The 19,989-nt window shown below is 45.3% G+C and overlaps 1 protein-coding gene across 1 annotated transcript in view; it reads left to right on the top strand.

The window, feature by feature from the left end:
* The window catches only part of fryb (furry homolog b (Drosophila)), a 181,240-nt gene that overhangs the window by 144,105 nt on the left and 17,146 nt on the right, over positions 1 to 19,989 (top strand). Inside the window, exons 44-53 of the mRNA XM_042311233.1 lie at positions 1,939 to 2,033; positions 2,744 to 3,179; positions 4,306 to 4,504; positions 11,135 to 11,232; positions 11,419 to 11,589; positions 16,709 to 16,849; positions 17,187 to 17,372; positions 17,806 to 17,964; positions 18,259 to 18,333; positions 19,246 to 19,419. Coding sequence (XP_042167167.1) covers positions 1,939 to 2,033; positions 2,744 to 3,179; positions 4,306 to 4,504; positions 11,135 to 11,232; positions 11,419 to 11,589; positions 16,709 to 16,849; positions 17,187 to 17,372; positions 17,806 to 17,964; positions 18,259 to 18,333; positions 19,246 to 19,419 — 1,734 coding nt within the window. The remainder of the gene's footprint in view (positions 1 to 1,938; positions 2,034 to 2,743; positions 3,180 to 4,305; positions 4,505 to 11,134; positions 11,233 to 11,418; positions 11,590 to 16,708; positions 16,850 to 17,186; positions 17,373 to 17,805; positions 17,965 to 18,258; positions 18,334 to 19,245; positions 19,420 to 19,989) is intronic.

Raw genomic sequence — 19,989 nt, 5'->3', positions numbered from 1 at the left:
TCAATGTGGAGGCTATATACAGGGGATACCAGTACTGATTCAGTGTGGAGGCTATATACAGGGGGTACCGGTACAGAGTCAATGTGGAGGCTATATACAGGGGGTAGCTGTACAGAGTCAATGTGGAGACTATACAGGTGCTGAGTCAATGTGGAGACTATATACAGGGGTACCTGTACAGAGTCAATGTGGAGGCTATATACAGGGGGTACCGGTACAGAGTCAATGTGGAGGCTATATACAGGGGGTACCAGTACAGAGTCAATGTGGAGGCTATATACAGGGGATACTATATACGGTACAGAGAGTCAATGTGGAGGCTATATACAGGGGGTACCGGTACAGAGTCAATGTGGAGGCTATATACAGGGGGTAGCTTTACAGAGACAATGTGGAGGCTATATACAGGGGGTACCGGTACAGAGACAATGTGGAGGCTATATACAGGGGGTACCGGTACAGAGACAATGTGGAGGCTATATACAGGGGGTACCTGTACTGATTCAGTTTGGAGGCTATATACAGGGGGTACCGGTACTGATTCAGTGTGGAGGCTATATACAGGGGGTACCAGTACAGAGTCAATGTGGAGGCTATATACAGGGGGTACCAGTACTGATTCAGTTTGGAGGCTATATACAGGGGGTACCGGTACTGATTCAGTGTGGAGGCTATATACAGGAGGTACCAGTACAGAGTCAATGTGGAGGCTATATACAGGGGTACCAGTACTGATTCAGTGTGGAGGCTATATACAGGGGGTACCAGTACAGAGTCAATGTGGAGGCTATATACAGGGGTACCGGTACAGAGTCAATTTGGAGGCTATATACAGGGGGTACCAGTACTGATTCAGTTTGGAGGCTATATACAGGGGGTACCGGTACTGATTCAGTGTGGAGGCTATATACAGGCGGTACCGGTTACCGAGTCAATGTGGAGGCTATATACAGGGGGTACCGGTTACCGAGGCAATGTGCAAGGGTACATATTAGTCGAGGTAATTTGTAAAGTGACTATGCATAGATAATAAACAGTGAGTAGAAGCAGTATAAAAACAAAGGTAAAGTAATGTCTGTGTTCCAGGGCTATGTGATGGAGGTAACAGTAATGTCTGTGTTCCAGGGCTATGTGATGGAGGTAACAGTAATGTCTGTTCCAGGGCTATGTGATGGAGGTAACAGTAATGTCTGTGTTCCAGGGCTATGTGATGGAGGTAACATTAATGTCTGTGTTCCAGGGCTATGTGATGGAGGTAACAGTAATGTCTGTGTTCCAGGGCTATGTGATGGAGGTAACAATAATGTCTGTGTTCCAGGGCTCTGTGATGGAGGTAACATTAATGTCTGTGTTCCAGGGCTATGTGATGGAGGTAACAGTAATGTCTGTGTTCCAGGGCTATGTGATGGAGGTAACAGTAATGTCTGTGTTCCAGGGCTATGTGATGGAGGTAACAGTAATGTCTGTGTTCCAGGGCTATGTGATGGAGGTAACAGTAATGTCTGTGTTCCAGGGCTATGTGATGGAGGTAACAGTAATGTCTGTGTTCCAGGGCTATGTGATGGAGGTAACAGTAATGTCTGTGTTCCAGGGCTATGTGATGGAGGTAACAGTAATGTCTGTTTCCAGGCTATGTGATGGAGGTAACAGTAATGTCTGTTCCAGGGCTATGTGATGGAGGTAACAGTAATGTCTGTGTTCCAGGGCTATGTGATGGAGGTAACAGTAATGTCTGTGTTCCAGAGCTATGTGATGGAGGTAACAGTAATGTCTGTGTTCCAGGGCTATGTGATGGAGGTAACAGTAATGTCTGTGTTCCAGAGCTATGTGATGGAGGTAACAGTCATGTCTGTGTTCCAGGGCTATGTGATGGAGGTAACAGTAATGTCTGTGTTCCAGGGCTATGTGATGGAGGTAACAGTCATGTCTGTGTTCCAGGGCTATGTGATGGAGGTGTTGCTGACTCTAGAATCAGTGGTGGTGAACCTGGCTGAGTGTCTGAAGAACAGTGATCTGATGGCTGCTCTGACCAGGTAGGAGTTCTATTTCACCTGTCTACACTTTCATCTGTTATGCAGATGTCTTGACTTTATGTTACAGTCTTGATGTTACAGTCTTTATGTTACAGTCTTTATGTTACTGATATGTTGACTTTATGTTACAGTCTTGATGTTACAGTCTTTATGTTACAGTCTTGATGTTACAGTCTTGATGTTACAGTCTTTATGTTACAGTATTTATGTTACAGTCTTTATGTTACAGTCTTTATGGTACAGTCTTTATGTTATGTTAGTCTTTATGTTACAGTCTTTATGTTAGTCTTGATGTTACAGTCTTTATGTTACAGTCTTTATGTTACAGTCTTTATGTTACAGTCTTTATGTTACAGTCTTTATGTTACAGTCTTTATGTTACAGTCTTTATGTTACTGATATGTTGACTTTATGTTACAGTCTTTATGTTAGTCTTTATGTTAGTCTTTATGTTAGTCTTTATGTTACAGTCTTTATGTTACAGTCTTTATGTTACTGATATGTTGACTTTATGTTACAGTCTTTATGTTACAGTCTTTATGTTACAGTCTTTATGTTACAGTCTTTATGTTACAGTCTTTATGTTACAGTCTTTTGCCTTCAACAAGTCATCTGAATCAGCAAAGGAAAAAGCCTACTTAGACAGTTGGTTTAGTTAACAGTATGGTCAACTATTCACTCTAGCTTTGTTCTTTCTAACCCCTCTGTAGGACCTCCTCCCCAGACTTCTTGACCAATGAGAAGCTTGAGAAGCAGTTTAACAGGAAGAGCACTGGCCAGCTCAACCTGCCGGGGGTGGGGCTTAGCGGCCTCTCAGCCGAACGCAGCCGACACCAGCGGTCCTATTCTGTACCCAAAAAGTTTGGTGAGAGCGGTAACCAATCACACGATCCGCCTCGCAGCGCTACCCTCGACCGCATCCAGGCCTGCACCAATCACGGCCTGGGCCGGCCCGGACGGAGTATACACGCCTCCTCGGCGTCGACTAATCGAATTGATCCTAGCGTGCTGTCTGATCCTGCCCACGTGTCCCATCCTTCGTCCCTATTGGCTACCGTGTTCTGGGTGGCGGTGTCACTCATGGAGTCAGATTTTGAGTTTGAGTATCAGATGTCCCTCAGGCTGGTCCACAAGCTGCTGTCTAAGGTGGGTCGTGTAAACATGGCCCACAAGCTACTGTCTAAGGTGGGTCGTGTAAACCTGGTCCACAAGCTGCTGTCTAAGGTGGGTCGTGTAAACATGGCCCACAAGCTACTGTCTAAGGTGGGTCGTGTAAACCTGGTCCACAAGCTACTGTCTAAGGTGGGTGGGTCGTGTAAACATGGTCCACAAGCTACTGTCTAAGGTGGGTCGTGTAAACATGGTCCACAAGCTACTGTCTAAGGTGGGTCGTGTAAACATGGTCCACAAGCTACTGTCTAAGGTGGGTCGTGTAAACATGGTCCACAAGCTACTGTCTAAGGTGGGTCGTGTAAACATGGCCCACAAGCTACTGTCTAAGGTGGGTCGTGTAAACATGGTCCACAAGCTACTGTCTAAGGTGGGTCGTGTAAACATGGCCCACAAGCTACTGTCTAAGGTGGGTGGTCCACAAGTCTAAGGTAAACATGGTCCACAAGCTACTGTCTAAGGTGGGTCGTGTAAACATGACCCACAAGCTACTGTCTAAGGTGGGTCGTGTAAACATGGTCCACAAGCTACTGTCTAAGGTGGGTCTAAGGTAAACATGGTCCACAAGCTACTGTCTAAGGTGGGTCGTGTAAACATGGTCCACAAGCTACTGTCTAAGGTGGGTCGTGTAAACATGGTCCACAAGCTACTGTCTAAGGTGGGTCGTGTAAACATGGTCCACAAGCTACTGTCTAAGGTGGGTCGTGGTAAACATGGTCCACAAGCTACTGTCTAAGGTGGGTCGTTTAAACATGGTCCACAAGCTACTGTCTAAGGTGGGTCGTGTAAACATGGTCCACAAGCTACTGTCTAAGGTGGGTCGTGTAAACATGGTCCACAAGCTACTGTCTAAGGTGGGTCGTGTAAACATGGCATAATACATGATAATTGGTAAATCAAACTGTACATTTGAGTGTCATATTTCACTACACCTGTAAACAAGCTGCTGTCTAAGGTGCTATGGGTTTTGTAATAGAAATGTAATGATAATGCAATGGCTTTATCCACAAGTTACTGCCAAAGGTTGACAATACATGTGATAAGAATGTACCCTGTACATACGTAGAGAACTCTAAAGTTAAACCGGAACTCCATTTCCCAGGTGCCCCTGGACCGGGCGGAGAACCGTGAGCGTTTGGAGAAGCTGCAGGCCCAGCTGAGATGGAGTGGTTTTTCTGGACTACAACAGCTGTTGTTAAAGGGCTTCACCTCCCAGACGACCTCTGACCTCACCCTGCAACTCTTCTGTCAGCTCACACCTGTCTCACGAGTCCCCGTGGTCGACACATCACAGGCTATAGGTACGTATTGATTAGTCAGTCTGTCAATCAATCAATCTATCGATTAATCAAGGACTAGACCATAACGAAACAATCCCATTGGGTAAAAGATGTAGAGAGATACATGTAGGATGTACAGCTGGAGGCTAACACTTTGACATTTACCCTCGGTGACATTTACAAAAAACAAGGGAGGAAGAAGAGGGAACAAATTGCATCTGACATAACACACTCTGAATGACCAGTATAGCCCTCTACCCTCCAGGTATAGACCAGTATAACCCCCTACCCTACTGGTATAGACCAGTATAACCCCCTACCCTACTGGTATAGACCAGTATAACCCTCTACCCTCCAGATATAGACCAGTATAACCCTCTACCCTGCTGGTATAGACCAGTATAACCCTCTACCCTGCTGGTATAGACCAGTATAACCCACTACCCTGCTGGTATAGACCAGTATAACCCCCTACCCTGCTGGTATAGACCAGTATAGCCCCCTACCCTCCAGATATAGACCAGTATAACCCTCTACCCTCCAGGTATAGACCAGTATAACCCTCTACCCTCCAGGTATAGACCAGTATAACCCTCTACCCTCAGATATAGACCAGTATAACTCTCTACCCTCCAGGTATAGACCAGTATAACCCTCTACCCTCCAGGTATAGACCAGTATAACCCTCTACCCTCCAGGTATAGACCAGTATAACCCCCTACCCTCCAGGTATAGACCAGTATAACCCCTCTACCCTCCAGGTATAGACCAGTATAACCCTCTACCCTCCTGGTATAGACCAGTATAACCCTCTACCCTCCTGATATAGACCAGTATAACCCCTACCCTCCAGATATAGACCAGTATAACCCTCTTCCCTCCAGGTATAGACCAGTATAACCCTCTTCCCTCCAGGTATAGACCAGTATAACCCTCTACCCTCCAGGTATAGACCAGTATAACCCTCTACCCTCCAGGTATAGACCAGTATAACCCTCTACCCTCCAGATATAGACCAGTATAACCCTCTACCCTCCAGGTATAGACCAGTATAACCCCCTACCCTCCAGATATAGACCAGTATAACCCCCTACCCTCCTGGTATAGACCAGTATAACCCCCTACCCTCCAGATATAGACCAGTATAACCCTCTACCCTCCAGATATAGACCAGTATAACCCCTACCCTCCTGGTATAGACCAGTATAACCCCCTACCCTCCAGGTATAGACCAGTATAACCCCTACCCTCCAGATATAGACCAGTATAACCCCTACCCTCCAGGTATAGACCAGTATAACCCCCTACCCTCCAGATATAGACCAGTATAACCCTCTACCCTCCAGATATAGACCAGTATAACCCCTACCCTCCTGGTATAGACCAGTATAACCCTCTACCCTCCAGGTATAGACCAGTATAACCCTCTACCCTCAGATATAGACCAGTATAACCCTCTACCCTCCAGATATAGACCAGTATAACCCCCTACCCTCCTGGTATAGACCAGGTATCTACCCTCCAGGTATAGACCAGTATAACCCCCTACCCTCCAGATATAGACCAGTATAACCCCCTACCCTCCAGATATAGACCAGTATAACCCCTACCCTCCAGATATAGACCAGTATAACCCCCTACCCTCCAGGTATAGACCAGTATAACCCTCTACCCTCCAGGTATAGACCAGTATAACCCTCTACCCTCCTGGTATAGACCAGTATAACCCCTACCCTCAGATATAGACCAGTATAACCCTCTACCCTCCAGATATAGACCAGTATAACCCTCTACCCTCCTGGTATAGACCAGTATAACCCCTACCCTCAGATATAGACCAGTATAACCCTCTACCCTCCAGATATAGACCAGTATAACCCTCTACCCTCCAGATATAGACCAGTATAACCCTCTACCCTCCAGATATAGACCAGTATAACCCCTACCCTCCAGGTATAGACCAGTATAACCCTCTACCCTCCAGGTATAGACCAGTATAACCCTCTACCCTCCTGGTATAGACCAGTATAACCCCCTACCCTCAGATATAGACCAGTATAACCCTCTACCCTCCAGATATAGACCAGTATAACCCTCTACCCTCCAGATATAGACCAGTATAACCCTCTACCCTCCAGGTATAGACCAGTATAACCCTCTACCCTCCTGGTATAGACCAGTATAACCACCTCCCTCAGATATAGACCAGTATAACCCCTACCCTCCAGATATAGACCAGTATAACCCCTACCCTCAGATATAGACCAGTATAACCCTCTACCCTCCAGGTATAGACCAGTATAACCCTCTACCCTCCAGGTATAGACCAGTATAACCCCTACCCTCCAGATATAGACCAGTATAACCCTCTACCCTCCAGATATAGACCAGTATAACCCTCTTCCCTCCAGGTATAGACCAGTATAACCCTCTTCCCTCCAGGTATAGACCAGTATAACCCTCTACCCTCCAGGTATAGACCAGTATAACCCTCTACCCTCCAGATATAGACCAGTATAACCCCCTACCCTCCAGATATAGACCAGTATAACCCTCTTCCCTCCAGGTATAGACCAGTATAACCCTCTTCCCTCCAGGTATAGACCAGTATAACCCTCTACCCTCCAGGTATAGACCAGTATAACCCTCTACCCTCCAGATATAGACCAGTATAACCCTCTACCCTCCAGATATAGACCAGTATAACCCCCTACCCTCCTGGTATAGACCAGTATAACCCCCTACCCTCCAGATATAGACCAGTATAACCCCCTACCCTCCTGGTATAGACCAGTATAACCCCCTACCCTCCAGATATAGACCAGTATAACCCTCTACCCTCCAGATATAGACCAGTATAACCCCTACCCTCCTGGTATAGACCAGTATAACCCCCTACCCTCCAGGTATAGACCAGTATAACCCCTACCCTCCAGATATAGACCAGTATAACCCCTACCCTCCAGGTATAGACCAGTATAACCCCTACCCTCCAGATATAGACCAGTATAACCCTCTACCCTCCAGATATAGACCAGTATAACCCCTACCCTCCTGGTATAGACCAGTATAACCCTCTACCCTCCAGGTATAGACCAGTATAACCCTCTACCCTCAGATATAGACCAGTATAACCCTCTACCCTCCAGATATAGACCAGTATAACCCCCTACCCTCCTTGTCTGTATTTGGTTTATATACCTTTGATGTATAGACCAGGTATCTACCCTCCAGGTATAGACCAGTATAACCCCCTACCCTCCAGATATAGACCAGTATAACCCCCTACCCTCCAGATATAGACCAGTATAACCCCTACCCTCCAGATATAGACCAGTATAACCCCCTACCCTCCAGGTATAGACCAGTATAACCCTCTACCCTCCAGGTATAGACCAGTATAACCCTCTACCCTCCTGGTATAGACCAGTATAACCCCCTACCCTCAGATATAGACCAGTATAACCCTCTACCCTCCAGATATAGACCAGTATAACCCTCTACCCTCCTGGTATAGACCAGTATAACCCCCTACCCTCAGATATAGACCAGTATAACCCTCTACCCTCCAGATATAGACCAGTATAACCCTCTACCCTCCAGATATAGACCAGTATAACCCTCTACCCTCCAGATATAGACCAGTATAACCCCTACCCTCCAGGTATAGACCAGTATAACCCTCTACCCTCCAGGTATAGACCAGTATAACCCTCTACCCTCCTGGTATAGACCAGTATAACCCCCTACCCTCAGATATAGACCAGTATAACCCTCTACCCTCCAGATATAGACCAGTATAACCCTCTACCCTCCAGATATAGACCAGTATAACCCTCTACCCTCCAGGTATAGACCAGTATAACCCTCTACCCTCCTGGTATAGACCAGTATAACCACCTACCCTCAGATATAGACCAGTATAACCCCTACCCTCCAGATATAGACCAGTATAACCCCTACCCTCAGATATAGACCAGTATAACCCCCTACCCTCCAGGTATAGACCAGTATAACCCTCTACCCTCCAGATATAGACCAGTATAACCCTCTACCCTCAGGTATAGACCAGTATAACCCTCTACCCTCCTGGTATAGACCAGTATAACCCTCTACCCTCAGATATAGACCAGTATAACCCTCTACCCTCCAGATATAGACCAGTATAACCCTCTACCCTCCTGGTATAGACCAGTATAACCCTCTACCCTCAGATATAGACCAGTATAACCCTCTACCCTCAGATATAGACCAGTATAACCCTCTACCCTCAGATATAGACCAGTATAACCCTCTACCCTCAGGTATAGACCAGTATAACCCTCTACCCTCCTGGTATAGACCAGTATAACCCTCTACCCTCAGATATAGACCAGTATAACCCCTACCCTCAGATATAGACCAGTATAACCCCTACCCTCCAGGTATAGACCAGTATAACCCTCTACCCTCCAGATATAGACCAGTATAACCCTCTACCCTCAGGTATAGACCAGTATAACCCTCTACCCTCCTGGTATAGACCAGTATAACCCTCTACCCTCAGATATAGACCAGTATAACCCTCTACCCTCCAGATATAGACCAGTATAACCCTCTACCCTCCAGGTATAGACCAGTATAACCCTCTACCCTCCAGGTATAGACCAGTATAACCCTCTACCCTCCAGGTATAGACCAGTATAACCCTCTACCCTCCAGGTATAGACCAGTATAACCCTCTACCCTCAGACCTGTATGTTGGTTTATATTCCTTGAGATGTGTCTGTATGTTGGTTTATATTCCTTGAGATGTGTCTGTATGTTGGTTTATATTCCTTGAGATGTGTTTGTATATATGTTAATATATCTTGGGTTTGCATAGAACACTTCTAATCCTTAATACTGTAGCCTTCATGTGTCTTGTGTTGTTATGTGTCTTGTGTTGTTATGTGTCTTGTGTTGTTATGTGTCTTGTGTTGTTATGTGTCTTGTGTTGTTATGTGTCTTGTGTTGTTATGTGTCTTGTGTTGTTATGTGTCATGTGTTGTTATGTGTCTTGTGTTGTTATGTGTCTTGTGTTGTTATGTGTCTTGTGTTGTTATGTGTCTTGTGTTGTTATGTGTCTTGTGTTGTTATGTGTCTTGTGTTGTTATGTGTCTTGTGTTGTTATGTGTCTTGTGTTGTTATGTGTCTTGTGTTGTTATGTGTCTTGTGTTGTTATGTGTCTTGTGTTGTTATGTGTCTTATGTTGTTATGTGTCATGTGTTGTTATGTGTCTTATGTGTACCATTCATCACCACACATGAAATTCCCTCCCAGGAAGTAAAAGTTCATTGAATTTGAATTGAATTTCTCTCTTTCTCTACCACTCTCTCTCTCCTATCTTTCTCTTCATTCCTCTCTCTCTCTTTCTCTTTCACTCTCTCTCTCCTATCTTTCTCTTCATCCCTCTTTCTCTTTCTCTACCACTCTCTCTCTCCTATCTTTCTCTTCATCCCTCTTTCTCTTTCTCTACCACTCTCTCCTATCTTTCTCTACCACTCTCTCCTATCTTTCTCTACCACTCTCTCTCTCTCTCTCGTTCTCTACCACTCTCTCCTATCTTTCTCTTCATCCCTCTCTCTCTCTCCTATCTTTCTCTTCATCCCTCTCTCTCTCCTATGTTTCTCTTCATCCCTCTCTTTCTCTTTCTCTACCACTCTCTCCTATCTTTCTCTACCACTCTCTCCTATCTTTCTCTACCACTCTCTCTCTTTCCCTTTCTCTACCACATCTTTCTCTTCATTCCTCTCTCTCTCTTTCTCTTTCTCTACCACTCTCTCTCTTTCCCTTTCTCTACCACATCTTTCTCTTCATTCCTCTCTCTCTCTTTCTCTTTCTCTACCACTCTCTCCTATCTTTCTCTACCACTCTCTCCTATCTTTCTCTACCACTCTCTCTCTTTCCCTTTCTCTACCACATCTTTCTCTTCATTCCTCTCTCTCTCTTTCTCTTTCTCTTCATCTCTCTCTCTCTCCTATCTTTCTCTTCATCCCTCTCTCTCTCCTATCTTTCTCTTCATCCCTCTCTCCCTCTTTCTCTACCACTGTCTCTCTCTCCTATCTTTCTCTTCATCCCTCTCTTTCTCTACCACTCTCTCCTATCTTTCTCTACCACTCTCTTTCTCTTTCTCTACCACATCTTTCTCTTCATTCCTCTCTCTCTCTTTCTCTACCACTTTCTCTCCTATATTTCTCTTCATCCCTCTCTCTCTCCTATCTTTCTCTTCATTCCTCTCTCTCTCTTTCTCTTTCACTCTCTCTCGCTCTCTCTCTCTCCTATCTTTCTCTTTCTCCCTCGCTCTTTCTCTCTTTCTCTACCACTCTCTCTCTCCTATCTTTCTCTTCATTCCTCTCTCTCTCTTTCTCTTTCACTCTCTCTCGCTCTCTCTCTCTCCTATCTTTCTCTTTATCCCTCGCTCTTTCTCTCTTTCTCTACCACTCTCTCTCTCCTATCTTTCTCTTCATTCCTCTCTCTCCCTTTTTCTTTCACTCTCTCTCCTATCTTTCTCTTCATCCCTCTTTCTCTTCCACTCTCTCCTATCTTTCTCTTTATCCCTCGCTCTTTCTCTCTTTCTCTACCACTCTCTCTCTCCTATCTTTCTCTTCATCCCTCTCTCTATCTCTCTAGGTTTTCCCCTGAATGTGCTGTGTCTCTTGCCTCATCTGGTGCAACACTTTGGCCACCCCACTCAGTTCTGCAAGGAGAGTGCTGAGAGGATCGCACAGGTAAAACACCAAAATACATTTCAAATGGTCTTACGTTTATAGTGTTATTCCTGTTGCAGTTAAAGAGTCTGTTTCATTTTCTTAGATCGTTGTCCACTGGACCATCCAGCTTCTCTGTTGTTTACCACAGAGTTACATCTACTCCATCAGTTCCGTAGCTTCCTGTTTCTCTCCCCCTCCCTCCAGGTATGTCTGGAGGAGAAGAACACCAAGCTGTCTCACCTGGCCCATGTGATGACCCTGTATAAGAACAGGTCGTACACGCGGGACCCCTTCTCCTGGGTCAGCGTTGTGTGTCGCTATCTCCACGAGGCCTTCGCTGACATCACGCTCAACATGGTCACCTACATGGCTGAGGTGAGCATCACGCTCAACATGGTCACCTACATGGCTGAGGTGAGCATCACACTCAACATGGTCACCTACATGGCTGAGGTGAGCATCACACTCAACATGGTCACCTATGTGGCTGAGGTGAGCATCACACTCAACATGGCCACCTACATGGCTGAGGTGAGCATCACACTCAACATGGTCACCTACATGGCTGAGGTGAGCATCACACTCAACATGGTCACCTATGTGGCTGAGGTGAGCATCACACTCAACATGGTCACCTACATGGCTGAGGTGAGCATCACACTCAACATGGCCACCTACATGGCTCAGGTGAGCATCACACTCAACATGGCCACCTACATGGCTGAGGTGAGCATCACACTCAACATGGTCACCTACATGGCTCAGGTGAGCATCACACTCAACATGGCCACCTACATCTACATGGCTGAGGTGAGCATCACACTCAACATGGCCACCTACATGGCTGAGGTGAGCCTCACACTCAACATGGTCACCTATGTGGCTGAGGTGAGCATCACACTCAACATGGCTGAGGTGAGCATCACACTCAACATGGTCACCTACATGGCTGAGGTGAGCATCACACTCAACATGGTCACCTACATACCTGAGGTGAGCATCACACTCAACATGGCCACCTACATGGCTGAGGTGAGCATCACACTCAACATGGTCACCTACATGGCTGAGGTGAGCATCACACTCAACATGGCCACCTACATGGCTGAGGTGAGCATCACACTCAACATGGCCACCTACATACCTGAGGTGAGCATCACACTCAACATGGCCACCTACATGGCTGAGGTGAGCATCACACTCAACATGGTCACCTACATGGCTGAGGTGAGCATCACACTCAACATGGTCACCTACATGGCTGAGGTGAGCATCACACTCAACATGGCTGAGGTGAGCATCACACTCAACATGGTCACCTACATACCTGAGGTGAGCATCACACTCAACATGGCCACCTACATCTACATGGCTGAGGTGAGCATCACACTCAACATGGCCACCTACATGGCTGAGGTGAGCATCACACTCAACATGGTCACCTACATACCTGAGGTGAGCATCACACTCAACAGGGCCACCTACATGGCTGAGGTGAGCATCACACTCAACATGGCCACCTACATCTACATGGCTGAGGTGAGCATCACACTCAACATGGCCACCTACATGGCTGAGGTGAGCATCACACTCAACATGGCTGAGGTGAGCATCACACTCAACATGGCCACCTACATACCTGAGGTGAGCATCACACTCAACATGGCCACCTACATCTACATGGCTGAGGTGAGCATCACACTCAACATGGCCACCTATGTGGCTACATGGAAAAGGCTTTAAATTCACCAATATGCACATTTCCACCCAGTGTTACAAATACCTTTATCAGTCTGAGGTCCTACAAATAATCTACTTTTTTTTAACGGAATATGTGCCCCATATCAAATCAAAATCTAATTTTATTTAATTGTATTTGTCACATGCTTCATAAACAACAGCTGTAGACTAACAGGGAAATGCTGACTCGGGACCTTTCCCAACAATGCAGAGAGAAAGAAAATAAAATACAGAAATAATAGAAAAGTAATAACATGTAACAATAAATACACAATGATTAACGATAACTTGGCTATATACACGGGTACCAGTACTGAGTCAATGATAACTATATACAGGAAGTACCAGGTAATAACTTGTCTATATACAAGGGTACCAGTACTGAGTCAATGATAACTATATACAGGAAGTACCAGGTAATAACTTGTCTATATACAAGGGTACCAGTACTGAGTCAATGATAACTATATACAGGAAGTACCAGGTAATAACTTGTCTATATACACGGGTACCAGTACTGAGTCAATGATAACTATATACAGGAAGTACCAGGTAATAACTTGTCTATATACAAGGGTACCAGTACTGAGTCAATGATAACTATATACAGGAAGTACCAGGTAATAACTTGTCTATATACAAGGGTACCAGTACTGAGTCAATGATAACTATATACAGGAAGTACCAGGTAATAACTTGTCTATATACACGGGTACCAGTACTGAGTCAATGATAACTATATACAGGAAGTACCAGGTAATAACTTGTCTATATTCAAGGGTACCAGTACTGAGTCAATGATAACTATATACAGGAAGTACCAGGTAATAACTTGTCTATATACAAGGGTACCAGTACTGAGTCAATGATAACTATATACAGGAAGTACCAGGTAATAACTTGTCTATATACAAGGGTACCAGTACTGAGTCAATGATAACTATATACAGGAAGTACCAGGTAATAACTTGTCTATATACACGGGTACCAGTACTGAGTCAATGATAACTATATACAGGAAGTACCAGGTAATAACTTGTCTATATACACGGGTACCAGTACTGAGTCAATGATAACTATATACAGGAAGTACCAGGTAATAACTTGTCTATATACAAGGGTACCAGTACTGAGTCAATGATAACTATATACAGGAAGTACCAGGTAATAACTTGTCTATATACACGGGTACCAGTACTGAGTCAATGATAACTATATACAGGAAGTACCAGGTAATAACTTGTCTATATACAAGGGTACCAGTACTGAGTCAATGATAACTATATACAGGAAGTACCAGGTAATAACTTGGCTATATACACGGGTACCAGTACTGAGTCAATGATAACTATATACAGGAAGTACCAGGTAATAACTTGGCTATATACACGGGTACCAGTACTGAGTCAATGATAACTATATACAGGAAGTACCAGGTAATAACTTGTCTATATACAAGGGTACCAGTACTGAGTCAATGATAACTATATACAGGAAGTACCAGGTAATAACTTGTCTATATACACGGGTACCAGTACTGAGTCAATGATAACTATATACAGGAAGTACCAGGTAATAACTTGTCTATATACAAGGGTACCAGTCCTGAGTCAATGATAACTATATACAGGAAGTACCAGGTAATAACTTGGCTATATACAAGGGTACCAGTACTGAGTCAATGATAACTATATACAGGAAGTACCAGGTAATAACTTGGCTATATACACGGGTACCAGTACTGAGTCAATGATAACTATATACAGGAAGTACCAGGTAATAACTTGTCTATATACAAGGGTACCAGTACTGAGTCAATGATAACTATATACAGGAAGTGCCAGGTAATAACTTGTCTATATACACGGGTACCAGTACTGAGTCAATGATAACTATATACAGGAAGTACCAGGTAATAACTTGTCTATATACACGGGTACCAGTACTGAGTCAATGATAACTATATACAGGAAGTACCAGGTAATAACTTGTCTATATACAAGGGTACCAGTACTGAGTCAATGATAACTATATACAGGAAGTACCAGGTAATAACTTGGCTATATACACGGGTACCAGTACTGAGTCAATGATAACTATATACAGGAAGTACCAGGTAATAACTTGGCTATATACACGGGTACCAGTACTGAATCGATGGGCAGGCGCTCGATGTATATATAGTGTATGTAAACACTCCAAGCACACAGCCATGCAATCTCCATTGACAAACATTGGCAGTAGAATGGCCCGTACTGAAGAGCTCAGTGACTTTCAACGTGGCACCGTCATAGGATGCCACCTTTTCAACAAGTCAGTTTGTCTAATTTCTGCCCTGCTATTTTTTATTTTTTATTTTACCTTTATTTAACTAGGCAAGTCAGTTAAGAACAAATTCTTATTTTCAATGACAGCCTAGGAACAGTGGGTTAACTGCCCCGGTCAACTGTAAGTGCTGTTATTGTGAAGTGGAAACTTCTAGGAGCAACAACGGCTCAGCCGCGAAGTGGTAGGCCACACAAGCTCACAGAACGGGGCCGCTGAGTGCTGAAGGGCGTAGCATGTAAAAATTGTCTGTCTTCGGTTGCAACACTCACTACCGAGTTCCAAACTACCTCTGGAAGCAACGTCAGCACAATAACTGTTAGTCAGGATCTTAATGAAATGGGTGTCCATGGTCGAGCAGCCGCACACAGGCCTAAGATCACCATGCGCAATGCCAAGAGTCTGCTGGAGTGGTGTAAATCTCTTCTCCATTGTACAATGGAGCATTGGAAATGCATTCTCTGGAGTGATGATCATGGTCCAAACATGAAGAGGCCACGACAACACCTTTTCTCCCTCAGGAGGCTGAAAATTTGGCATGGGGTCCCCAGATCCTCAAAAGGTTCTACAGCTGCACCATCGAGAGCATGGTTGCATCACCGCCTGGTATGGCAACTGATCGGCATCTGACCGTAACAGCACTACAGAGGGTAGTGCATACGGCCCAGTACATTGGGGCCAAGCTTCCTGCAACCCAGGACCAATATAATAGGCGGTGTCAGAGGAAACCCCATAAAATTGTCAGAGACCGGAGCACCAAGTCTAGGACCAAAAGGCTCATCAACAGCTTCTACCCCCAAGCCATAAAACTACTGAACAATTAACCTACTTTTGGTAATGTAGTGTATGTGTATGTAACTAGGAATAACGTTACAGATGATAAACAGTAACAGCAGCATATGTGATGAGTAAAAAAAGTTATTGCAGAAATTGTCAATGCAGATAGTCTACATAGCTACAGTGGGGAGAACAAGAATTTGATACACTGCCGATTTTGCAGGTTTTCCTACTTACAAAGCATGTAGAGGTCTGTAATTTTATCATAGGTACACTTCAACTGTGAGAGACGGAATCTAAAACAAAAATCCAGAAAATCACATTGTATGATTTTTAAGTAATCGCTGCATCTCTGTGTCTGTAGTAGAGGTGATCTAGAGGGGTTTTTTTTGCCTCTAGTTGCACAGGTGACAAGCTGGTAGAAATGAGGTAAGACAGATTTCAGTTTTCCTGCATTAACATCACTAGGATGAGCTTTGCTTATGGCCCTATTCAGCTCGTTGAGTACAGTCTTAGTGCCAGTATCGGTTTGTGGTGGTAAATAGACAGCAATGAAAACTATAGATGAAAACTCTCTTGGTAAATAGTATGGTCTATAGCTTATCATCCATCTCTCTCTCCCCCTCTCCCTCCCCCACTCTCTCTGCTGTAGCTCCTGGACAAGGGCCTACCCAGCATGCAACAGTCATTGCTCCAGATCATCTACTGTCTGTTGAGTCACATGGACATGACGGTTGTCCAGGTCAGACAGTTCAACGCTGACGTCCTGAAGACCATCGAGAAGTTTGTGCAGGTCAGCCCTCTACCTACCTAGCGACCTCAATACCTGCCCCAATACCGCAATACCCTCCCCAATACTGCAATATCTACTGTACCCCATATACTGCAATACCTACTGTACCACAATACTGCAATATGTTCCCCATATACTGCATATATCTGCCCCAAAACTGCAATACCTGCCCCAATACTGCAATACCTGCCCCAATACTGCATATTTCTGCCCCAATACCCCATAATATCTACTCCATATACTGCAATACCTGCCCCATATACTGCAATATCCTAAATTTGGCTGTGTGTGTGTGTGTGTGTGTGTGTGTATAACCCTCTCTCTCTCTGTCCATCAGACGGTCCACTGGAAGGATGCGTTAAACATTCTGAAGCTGGTGGTGTCTCGGTCAGCCAGTCTGGTCCACCCAGCTTATAGCCACGCCCACGGTGACCTCTCTAACCTGGAGGTCAGTAGGATCTGGGACGGATCAGCCAAGGCCCTGCCCGGCAAGACACTGGACTTCACCTTTGACATATCAGAGGTGGGAGAGCCATCGAACACAGACACGCATACTCTGTCTTACTCTGAACGACTGACAACCCTCTCTCTCTCTCTCTCTCTCTCTCTCTCTCTCTCTCTCTCTCTCTCTCTCTCTCTCTCTCTCTCTCTGTCTCTCTCTCTCTCTCTCTCTCTCTCTCTCTCTCTCTCTTTCACTTTGTTTCCTAGTCTTTCCTGATCTCTTGTTCTCTATCTCTCTATCCGTCTCTGAAGTAATCTGTTGTGTCGTTATAGTATTCATGTTTATAGAGATATGTTACTAAGTAAAGGTTGGATGGTTAGTGTTAAAATATTATAGTATTAATAGCTGTTTGTTTATCTGTTTATTTGATTCGCTCTCTTTCTCTCTCTCTCTGTCTCTCACTCTCTCACTCTCTCTCTCTCTCTCTCTCATTCTCTCACTCTCTCTCTCCTAGACTCCAGTGATCGGGCGGAGGTTTGATGAGCTGCAGGGGTCAGGGGGTAGAGAGGGGAAGGCCAGGGCTGTGACCCGTAGCACCTCCTCCACCTCCTCTGGTTCTAACTCCAACACCGTCCTAGTGCCTGTCAGCTGGAGGAGACCTCAGTCCTCACAGGTAACATACCAGTCAGTCAGTTAGTTAGGTAACACGGTTGTTTCCTTCTGGTAGTTTAACCACGGTATTTGGTCAAAGAGAGACATAGTTTTTTTTTTTTTTTGGTTTGTCTCATTGACATTTTTTGTTGTTGCAAGAGAGATGTGTTCAGTTGTTTGGTTGTGAAGTGGTTTGTTGAAGGTTGTTTCATTGTGGTACTGTAACTATGCTAGAGGGTTTAGTTGGATAATATAGAAATGTTAAAGCTACAGTTCATATGTTCAATAACACCTCCTCCTCCTCTCCCTCCTGCAGAAGAGAACTAGAGAGAAGCTGGTGAACGTTCTGTCTCTGTGTGGACAAGAGGTTGGCCTCACCAAAAACCCCTCGGTGAGTCAACACACTGTCGCCTCTTCCTTACCTGTCCTTACAGGTGGTCTGGAGCTGATGGAGGTGCAGACTGTTATGACACTGTTATAAACCTGTCGTCATGGTTACCTGTCCCTACAGGTGATCCTCTCGTCCTGTGGGGACCTGGACATGATGATGGAGGTTCAGACTGTTATGACACTGTTATAAACCTGTCGTCATGTTTACCTGTCCCTACAGGTGATCCTCTCGTCCTGTGGGGACCTGGACATGATGATGGAGGTTCAGACTGTTATGACACTGTTATAAACCTGTCGTCATGTTTACCTGTCCCTACAGGTGATCCTCTCGTCCTGTGGGGACCTGGACATGATGATGGAGGTTCAGACTGTTATGACACTGTTATAAACCTGTCGTCATGTTTACCTGTCCCTACAGGTGATCCTCTCGTCCTGTGGGGACCTGGACATGATGATGGAGGTTCAGACTGTTATGACACTGTTATAAACCTGTCGTCATGTTTACCTGTCCCTACAGGTGATCCTCTCGTCCTGTGGGGACCTGGACATGATGATGGAGGTTCAGACTGTTATGACACTGTTATAAACCTGTCGTCATGTTTACCTGTCCCTACAGGTGATCCTCTCGTCCTGTGGGGACCTGGACATGATGATGGAGGTTCAGACTGTTATGACACTGTTATAAACCTGTCGTCGTGGTTACCTGTCCCTACAGGTGATCTTCTCGTCCTGTGGGGACCTGGACATGATGATGGAGGTTCAGACTGTTATGACACTGTTATAAACCTGTCGTCGTGGTTACCTGTCCCTACAGGTGATCTTCTCGTCCTGTGGGGACCTGGACATGATGATGGAGGTTCAGACTGTTATGACACTGTTATAAACCTGTCGTCATGGTTACCTGTCCCTACAGGTGATCTTCTCATCCTGTGGGGACCTGGACATGATGATGGAGGTTCAGGGGAGCGGCGTGTCTTCGGAGGAGGGAGGAACCAGAGAAGACACGCTGGATGACACGGCGTCGGAGCAGCAGTTCAGAGTGTTCCGAGACTTTGACTTCCTGGATGTAGAGCTGGAGGACGGAGAGGTGAGACGGTTACCATGGAGACAGAGACACACCCACGCTCAGGGTAACCGTGGACACAGGCCACATCCTCCCATACGGTTACTAAGGAGACAGGCCACACCCACTTAGACTGTTACCAAAGACAGCACCAGGCCACTCCCACACTGACGTTACTCATGTACATCTTTGCTTTTACAAATGTATATACAGTATTCTCCCTTTCTCTTTTGTGTATGCCTGTCTTCTCTCTAGCTCTCTCTGTCCCTAACACGCTGTTTCTGTAATGTTTTCTTCTTCTCTCTCTCTTCCCCCATCTCTCTCTCTCTCTCTCTCTAACTCTGTATTTCTCTCTCTCCCCTCTGCTGCATTAGGAGCTCCAGGTAAGCTCTGTCTCACGCTGTGAATGTGGTGCTCTGAGCGTGTGCAGTAGTCAGCACTAATGATGTCACACTTAAATGCCTGTTGCTAGGGTGATTCAGTCAGCCGTTCTGTGCATGAGCTCATAACAGTGCTGTGGTGTTGTTATGGTAACTTACAGATGCTGATATTCATAGGTTGCACCTCCGTAACTCGGTCGCGTCGTGCCATTGT

Source organism: Oncorhynchus tshawytscha, linkage group LG33 (genome assembly GCF_018296145.1).
Source record: "Oncorhynchus tshawytscha isolate Ot180627B linkage group LG33, Otsh_v2.0, whole genome shotgun sequence".
Classification (NCBI taxonomy): Eukaryota; Metazoa; Chordata; class Actinopteri; order Salmoniformes; family Salmonidae; genus Oncorhynchus; species Oncorhynchus tshawytscha.
The sequence above is the reverse complement of the archived record's forward strand: the minus strand, read 5'-3'. Positions and strand labels throughout refer to the sequence as shown.